Source organism: Tasmannia lanceolata, unplaced genomic scaffold (genome assembly GCF_043159265.1).
Source record: "Tasmannia lanceolata isolate RefF3 unplaced genomic scaffold, GAP_Taslan_0.1 ptg000013l, whole genome shotgun sequence".
In the NCBI taxonomy this organism is placed as follows: Eukaryota; Viridiplantae; Streptophyta; class Magnoliopsida; order Canellales; family Winteraceae; genus Tasmannia; species Tasmannia lanceolata.
Genome location: NW_027518690.1, coordinates 29,624,258 through 29,633,380, shown reverse-complemented (window position 1 = coordinate 29,633,380; position 9,123 = coordinate 29,624,258). Strand labels below are relative to the sequence as shown.

Genomic DNA, 9,123 nt, shown 5'->3' with positions numbered 1-9,123 from the left:
CATATGGGCTTGAAAGCTTGCCATATGGACTTGAGAATCAATCATCTTCTGAACTTCACTCTGTTGCGCATCACCCTTGAGGGGATACAAATTCATCATCATTTTTTTTTTATCACCCCAGCCTTGGGAGGAATATTAACCACACAGGACTCTGGAATTTGACCTTGACTCAACATAGAAAAAGACTTGGACAACCAGCAAATGAGAACTTCGACGGGCACAATGACTTAAACTCTAAGAGAGACTGAATCTGCTTCTTAGTCTGATAAGTATTTTTTAAAAATGGTACAGTCTACCACTCTTAAAATCTTTTGAAAACCGTATTTAAAGGTGTTTCATTCCTTTTTCCGGTATTTCCATCATGGTTATTATTCCCTTGGATTGCTTAGTCTTAACCCCTTAGCCTTGAGAGTGTCAGAAGAATTTCTGCCGGTGTTGACTCAGACTTTGGAGTATGCTGCCGAAGAAATGAAAGTCTTGCTAGCTTTCAGAGGTTCTGTCCTTTATGAAGTCACTGCCATGACCGAATTGCTTTTTCAGGTTTTCGATTTGGCGGACCGCATGCCTTAATTTTTGCCTAAGCCGCCCTTTCAGGTTTTCAGCTTAGCGGGCAAATGACCCCAACTTTTGCCTAGACCGCCCTTGCGGGTTTTCAGTCTAGCGGGTCTAAGACTCCATTATTTTTTTTTATTTTCTTTCTGTTTCTCTACAAACTTGGGCCTAAGTACACCAGAAGGACTTTTAGGTAGGCTTGGGTTCAATCAGGTTAACATTTGGTAAGTTTTCATGTATTTGACCGAATCTGGCCTTCCAGACTACCTACGTATCCCCAAAGAAATGAGAATCAGGTCCGCGTAGTTCGCCCCTTTGGGTTTCAAAATTTGTTTGTTTTGTTTCTTTCTTTTTTTTGAAGATTTGAAAGTCTTGAAGGATTTGACCGAACCCGAATTGATCAGGCTACCTACGTACCCTGTAAAGAGGGATCAGGTCATGACGTAGTTCAGGTTCAATATCTTTTATGACGCAAGTCATAAAAGATGCCCCTGGTTTAAGTTTATCAAAGAAAGAATGTTTTTATTTTTAGGCTCAAAGTGTTTGCAAATGATTTTTGACTTTGAGGTTGTTGGCTTTTAAGCTCTGATCGATCAAAGACGACCTCCTGGTGTATTTAAGCATAATACTTCTTTAGTTGGTCCAGGTTTGTAGGTTCTGTTAATTTTTCTCCATTTTCATTGAGGAGTCTTACGGCTTTTCCAGGCAGGACTTCATCAACAATGTAAGGACCAGACCAATTTGGTCTGAACTTCCCTCTGGGATCAAACACCGGTGCCCGGTAAGACTTCAAGACGAGATCTCCTGGTTTCAAGTCTCGGACCTTGACTTTCTTGTTAAAGGCTCTTTCGATTCTCCTCTGATACCCTTGGATGTGATACAAGGCTCTCAACCTCTTTTCATCAATCATCTGCAATTCCTGATGTCTGGCTTTGGCCCACTCAGACTCTGGCAGATTTGCTTCCATCATAACTCTTAGAGACGGGATTCTCACTTCAACAGGGAGGACTGCTTCCATTCCATACACTAGAGAATATGGAGTTACACCTGTAGAGGATCTGATCGATGTCCTGTAAGCCCATAAAGCAAAAGGAAGCTTGTTCGACCAGTCCTTATAAGTCTCGGTCATCTTACTGATTATGACCTTGATATTCTTATTCGCTGCCTCTACAGCCCCGTTGGTCTGCGGTCTGTAAGGAGATGACTTGTGATGCTTGATTTTAAACTCTTCGCACAGGTGCACTACCTCTTTCTTGAAATGAGATCCATTATCAGAAATCAATTCATGAGGTACTCCATATCTGCAAATGATATTCGCACGGATGAACTTCGCAACTGTATTGGAAGTTATGGAAGCATATGAAGCAGCTTCTATCCATTTCGTGAAATAATCAATGGCCACTAAGATGTACTCGTGCCCACTTGACGATTTGGGATAGACTTTGCCAATGATATCAATTCCCCATACTGAGAACGGCCACGGCGAGGTCATAGAATGCAGCTCCGACGGAGGCACATGAATAAGATTCGCATATACTTGGCATTTATGACATTTCTTCACGAATGCGAAACAATCTGTTTCCATTGAGGGCCAATAGAAACCAAGTCTAAGGATTTTCCTTGACAGCATCTTACCATTCATGTGAGGACCACAAACACCTTCATGTGTTTGCTCTATGAGCTTTGCAGCCTGATCTTCATCAACACACAGAAGCTGAATACCGTCAAATGACCTTCTGTACAACTCTTCACCACAAATGATGAAGTTGGCAGCGAACTTCTGAAGAGTTTTCCTCTCTTTGCTGGAAGCTTCAGGCGGATGCCCCTTGCCTGAAATGAAATTTCTGATATCTGTATACCATGGCTTTCCATCTGGACACCTGGCAGATATTTCAATGGCATTCACATGTGCTGGAGCCCATTGCAACCTTACAGCTAAAGGTTGAACCTCCATTGTAGCAGAAATGTCCAACATTGATGCCAGAGTAGCCAGAGCATCAGCAAAGTGATTTCTTGTCCTCGACAGATGAGTAAAGGTGACATTCCTGAACTTTTTGACCAGAGATTCGAGATAAGTGTGATATGAGATCAACCTCGCCTCTTTTGTCTTCCAATCTCCATTTATTTGACAAATGATCAGGATTGAATCTCCAAATACATCGATGTCTTGAATTCGCAAAGCCAAAGCTGCCTCAAGTCCTGCGATGCATGCTTCATATTCTGCCATGTTATTGGTGCACTCAAATTGCAACTTGATGGATAACGGAATGTACTCCTTCTTTGGAGATACCAAAACTGCCCCTATTCCTTGACCATGATTATTGACAGCTCCGTCAAAGTACATAAGCCACTTGGAACTCGGAGTTTCTTCTTCAATGTCCATAATCTCTTCATCAGGAAAATCAGCCTTCAGAAAAGCATTCTCTTCAATAGGAGCATCAGCCAGCTGTTCAGCAATGACCCGTCCCTTAATTGATTTCTGAGTGACATAAGTGATGTCAAACTCAGACAATAATAGCAACCATCTGGCTGTTCTTCCAGTAAGAGCGGGTTTTTCGAACAAATACTTTAACGGATCCATCCGTGAGAGCAAAAATATCTTGTTCGTAAGAAGATAATGTCTAAGCCTTTGAGTCGCCCAGACCAATGCTAAACACGTCTTTTCCAAGACAGTATATTTGATTTCATATTCCAACATTTTCTTACTGATGTAGTAGATGGGCTTTTCTTTCTTAGACCCTGCCTCCTGCTGAGCAAGCATACAACCCATTGCTGTATCCGTGACGGACAAATACATCAACAACGGTTGACCAGGAATGACTGGGGATAAGACAGGAGGCAAAGACAAACACTGCTTGACCTTTTCGAATGCTTCCTGACATTCTTCATTCCATTTCTTAGAGGAATTCTTTTTCAATAACTTGAAGATGGGTTCACACGTCATAGTTAAATGAGATATGAATCTCCTCAAGTATTGCACTTTGCCAAGGAATCCACGAATCTGCTTTTCTGTCTTTGGTGGTTGCATTTCTTGGATAGCCTTGATCTTCTGAGGGTCCACTTCGATTCCTCTTTCACTGACCATGAATCCAAGCAACTTCCCTGACGTGACCCCAAATACACATTTATTAGGGTTCAAGCGAAGCTGAAACTTCCGGATTCGCTCGAAGAATTTTCTCAAAGCGATTGTATGCTCTGGCCGAGTCCTGCCTTTGACAATCATGTCATCTACATAGACCTCGACTTCTTTGTGAATCATGTCATGAAGAAGAGTAGTCGCAGCTCTCTGATAGGTGGCACCAGCATTCTTGAGACCAAATGGCATCACTCTGTAGCAATACGTCCCCCACTGAGTAATGAATGCCGTCTTCATCATATCCTCAGGCGCCATTTTGATTTGATTATACCCTGAGAATCCATCCATAAAGGATAAGAGTGCATGTCCAGCGGTATTGTCAACCAAGAGATCAATGTTCGGAAGCGGAAAATCATCTTTCGGACTGGCCTTGTTCAGATCTCTGAAATCGACACACATCCTGACTTTTCCATCTTTCTTGGGCACAGGTACAATATTTGCAAGCCATTCAGGGTACTCGACTACTTCGATGAATTTCACTTCGAGTAGTTTCTTAACCTCGTCATGAACTTTCAACTCCCATTCTGTTTTAAGCTTTCGGAGTTTTTGCTTCTTCGGCTTGATGCCAGGGATTAGAGGTAATTTGTGTTGGACAATATCCTCGCTCAATCCCGGCATGTCGTCGTAAGACCAAGCAAAAACCTCCTTAAACTCTTTTAGCAAGGTGATTAATTCTTCACGCTCCTCAGGAGATAAAATTTTGCCAATTCGTATTTCCCGAATTAAGGTTTCATCACCTATATTTACGGTTTCAATTTCCTCTTCAAGTGGTTTAGCGCGGCGACTCTCCTCTTGTTGAATCATATGCTTGATTTCAAGGGGAGTTTCGTCGGCTACCTCATTAGAGGGGGAGTCTTGATTATCATTATTAGTTACTTGATCAGGTTTAGAAGCAGGATCAGTAGAAGAGACAAGTACAGGAATGTAAGCAAAAGAATCTTTTATTTCATCAGAATGAATGATTACATCAGATGACTTGCCCACATCAGGCGTTACAGACTTTGAAACAGAATGAAAAAATAAGCCGACATCAGTATCGACGCGATGAGAAACATGTACAGCCAAAGAATCAATGAATACGCCCTCAGACTCGGACTCGACACCATCAAGGACAGACTCGTCATCCACTCCAGAGGTAGACCCGACTTCTACAGTACCTGCATCAAAAGAAAAGTTAGAAATGACAGACTCTGGGACAGACTCAGAAACTGACACATACTTTGAAATAACTGACTCTTTTGAAGGGACTGGAATGTACTGAAGGACTACATGGGGTATAACCTGTGAAGTCCAGTTATCCAGAGGTCCCTCGGCTGGGGTGATATAGTCCTCTGGGTTCAGAAAAGGTGCATCTCTTCCAATCATAGCAATGACTGGTGCCTCAGTTTGAAACAAAGAATTCAGGAGTTCTGGCTCAAAGTTCTCAACCCAGTCTGAGTCTGGTTCCTCTGTCACTACTGCCTCTGCAATCTGTTTACTGTAAAATTCTGCTGGCAGCTCATCTGCGAAGAAGATTTCAAGACCAGGCAGCTTTAGCCTGCTCTCATCATACCATGGCTCTGAAAAACCGTAATAAGGGCAATCAGCTCCTTCTTTCCGGAATCTGCCATTCATTATCATACTGAAGGGTCCCATTGGAAATTCTAAACCCTTGCGGCGACACTCGGCCCATTTAAACATGTAGGCTCTCATTTCCTGCACCTCCTTGCGAGTCGGCTTGTATCCCAACCCAAACAACCCATCAGATGCTTTCAACTCGGGCCACTCAGTCGGACCCTGCATATTCTTCCCCAAACCTGCCCCTGGGAGATATCCAAATCGGCGCATCATCTTGACTACCCGAGTATTTGTGCTAGAGAGAAACATAATTTCTTCACTCATAGCCTCTTTCATGGTGATAGCCGAAACTTCCACTGAAAATCCTGTCAGACTGATATCTCTTGTGTTTTCAGTAACAAGCTCTTGAGATATTTGTCCAACTTCTGGCTCGGGATCTCCTTTGACAGTGATCACCCGATTGTTTCGAATGAATTTCAGTTTTTGATGAAGTGTGGAAGGGATAACTCCAACCTTGTGCAGCCAAGGTCGACCAAGCAACAGACAAAAAGAAGTCTTGATATCTAACACCTGAAATTCAATGTCAAAGGTTTCTCCTCCAATGACAATCTCAGTAGCCAATGTTCCAATAACATCTCTTCGAGTCCCATCATATGCCAGTATGCCTTGCTCAGACGGAATGAAGTCTTCAGGCCCAAAACCCAGAGTAGTGGCAGTGCTCAAAGGACACACGTTCAAAGCTGACCCATTGTCTACCAGTACTTCGGAGACTTTCTTCTGGTTGCAAAGCAGGGTAATTTTGAGAGGACGAGTATGGTCCTTCCCTTCTGACGGCAAATCTTTGTCTGAGAAAGACAAAGCTTTTGAAGCTTTGGTCATGGCTACCAGGCCGACCAATTCATCTGGAGTAATCTCAACAGATACTTGGGACGAGTTCAGCTCACGAAGTACAACCTGTCTGTGCTTCGGCGATGCCATCAATAAACCCCAAATGGACACATTAGCTTGTGTCTTCTTGAGCTGATTCAACAAATTGTCTTCTTCTTCCTCAAGCCTCTGTTTCTGTTTCTGATTGTCAACCCCTCTTGCAACCTCAGCTGGATTATCAACTCTGAGTTCAGCTGGCTTAAATACTCGTCCACCTCGTGTGACGTGGCGGAGTTCATCACATTGATCGCTCAGGAGCAACAAATCTTCATCTTCTATCCTAAGGGTGTAAGGGGTTTTTATTTCTTCTCCCTCATCATCACTCACCCTTAAGACTTATAGAGATTCAGAATCTTTCTCCTCATCTTCACACTGGAAAATATACGACTGGTTTGATGGCCCAGCCACATCAGGATCGTTCCAGGATAAAACATATGGCCTTTCGGATTCTGCCAACTGATCTCCTTCTTCAAATTTCTAGACATAGGGTTCTTCGGATTCCACAGCACATATGAAGGAAGCCGGATCAATGACAGACTCCTCGGCGCAAATGACATTGACCGAGGATGGAGGCGGCATTGCATGCGTAGGAAGGGGGTTTCTAGTTACATTTGGTAACTCGATTGACAGTTCCTTCCTATCGATCATGTTCTGAATTTGGTGTTTCAAAGCTAAACACCTGTCAGTGATATGGCCCGTGTTGCGGTGGTAATCACAGAATTGATCTTCTCTCCAGGATCTTGGCAACGGGTTGGGAGGAGGTTTGATGTCAGGCAACTTGATCTTCTTGTCCTTCAATAGCTTCTTCAAAGCTACGGACAAAGAATACGGAAGGGGATCAAAATGACGAAGAGGCTTCTGCTCCATTGTCGGCCTTCTTACTTCAGTAACTACTCTGGGTGGTGGCGGCCTGACATAATTGACATTATGGATCTCTTTCGGCGCCATCACAGGTCGCTTCCCTTCTCTGCCATCAGATGGTACTCTAGATCTCAGGCCTTTAGCCAATGCATCTTCTATCTGAGTTCCAGTCTTAATAAGATGGTTAAAATCAAGGAAATATTGGATAGCCATATGGTGGTAATATTGTGGTGATAGATTTTTCACCACAATCTTGATCTGATCCTCATCTGACAACCGATGAGTCATCTGGGCAGCTTTCCTTCTCCATCTACGGATGAAGGAAGTGAAGGTTTCATTATGGCCCTGCTTCAAAGCCTTCAGATCTCTCTTGGTCACATCGATCCCCTCCTCCATGGAGAACTGCTCGACGAACCTATTTGCAATGTCTTCCAAGGTTCGGATCTCTTCAGACTTTAGGCTCAAGAACCATTTCTTAGCCACTCCAACAAGGGATCTAGGGAACAGAAGAGCAACTTGATCTGGAGATAAACCATGCTGTTGAAGGAGCGGAAGGACAGACATTAAGTGGCTTCTAGGACAACCTGTCCCATCGTACTTATCCATGTCCGGCACCTTGAATCTAGGAGGTAGTGTGACTCCTGGGTATAACATAAAATCTGCCATGTTCAACTTTTTCGGGCCTTGGAATTTTATGTTTTCCATTTCTTGGGCCAGCCTATCCATCCTATCCGATATTGCTTTGCCCTTATTGGCTCTATCTAGATTAGGATGACAATTCTCTTCTTCATACTGCTCATTATCAAGATCGTCTTCGACATTCAAGACCGCAGGCCCGGCCATTGCAGGAGGGGGAGGAGGTATAACTGATGGGTGCTGAGCTACATGCTCTCTGGAAGTAGACTCTCTGTCATTTTTCAGACGGGCTATCTCTTCATTCATGTTATTCATCTGTTGAAGCATAGCCTTCATCATCTCACTCATCTCGGCCAAAGCATTTCCAGAGTCAGCCATCTGTGCAATAGGAAATTGGACAGGCGAAGGGATTTCCTGGAGATTGGAGAAAGGTAATGCAGGGGAGGTAAAAGAAATTGGTGAGGAAGAAAAACGACTCAGCCTAGAATCAGCGGACTGACGGGACCAGGTTGATTTTGAAACAAGGATTTTCTTAGGAGCAATGGTTGTTCAATTAAGAATCCTGAAATGGAAGTATAAGCACTAGATTAAAATTTTGATAATCGAGATAAACTATTTTGATCAAACAATGACAAAAGAAACAAAAACACACTTTCATTAACAAAATTCAAATTGTGATTACAAAGGATGAAAACTATTGTTCTCTAATCACAGCTGGATATGCAGACTGACAATGATGTGAAATGCAGAAATAAAATAAAAAAACAAAACATGATATAGATTTTCAAGGTTCCTCAATCCGAGCTCTCTTGCTCACGGGCTCTTCTGGTAACTCTTTCCGATGGACCTTAGATGATAAAGCAAATCTTTTATATGTAACCTTATTTCCCCAAGCAGCTACAATAGACTTTATGAGATCGGGAGTAAGCTTTTCGCAAGGAGGAGGATTTACAAATCCGGGAGGACATGGATTTCCCGTGATCTGGTAAAGTAAACGAGTGGGTGCATAAAAGGTTGACTTCTCCAAACCCATAAGATACACAAATGGGTGTGGGTAAGTACTAGTGATAACGTATAAACACGAATGACTCACCCAGTGGAATTGATCATTCTCCACGTGCTGCAACCAATTATGCCACTCATCAATGGATTTGGGTTTATTGGCCATTGGTTGCCACGAAAGGTGATCCTTGAGGGTGTACTGAAGGGAGCTCCGCGGCCGAAGGATGGTGAGTTTTTCACAAAGCCACAGATAAAGCAGTTTGACACACCCATGGAAGTTATCTTTAACCTCTTGCCGAGCAATAAGATCCAGCCCAGAGAATGTTTCCGCTAGCATGATTGGGACAGGATTCCTTCCTTCGCTAATTTGGTCGACCACACTCAGTAAAGTCACTGGGGCAATACTGGAGTCTTCACGAATAACGTGACGTGCAAGGACACCAAAGATTAAA

General features: G+C 43.2%; 1 protein-coding gene across 1 annotated transcript; it reads right to left on the bottom strand.

Annotated features, from left to right (window-relative positions):
- Positions 1-4,836: 4,836 nt before the first annotated feature.
- Positions 4,837-7,699, bottom strand: LOC143891141 (uncharacterized). Its single transcript, XM_077395781.1, has 5 exons — positions 7,412-7,699; positions 6,656-7,192; positions 5,852-6,484; positions 5,063-5,464; positions 4,837-4,845 (listed from the first exon to the last, which is right to left on the bottom strand). Exons 1-5 carry the CDS (start codon positions 7,697-7,699, stop codon positions 4,837-4,839), a joined length of 1,869 nt encoding a protein of 622 aa, XP_077251896.1.
- Positions 7,700-9,123: the final 1,424 nt, after the last annotated feature.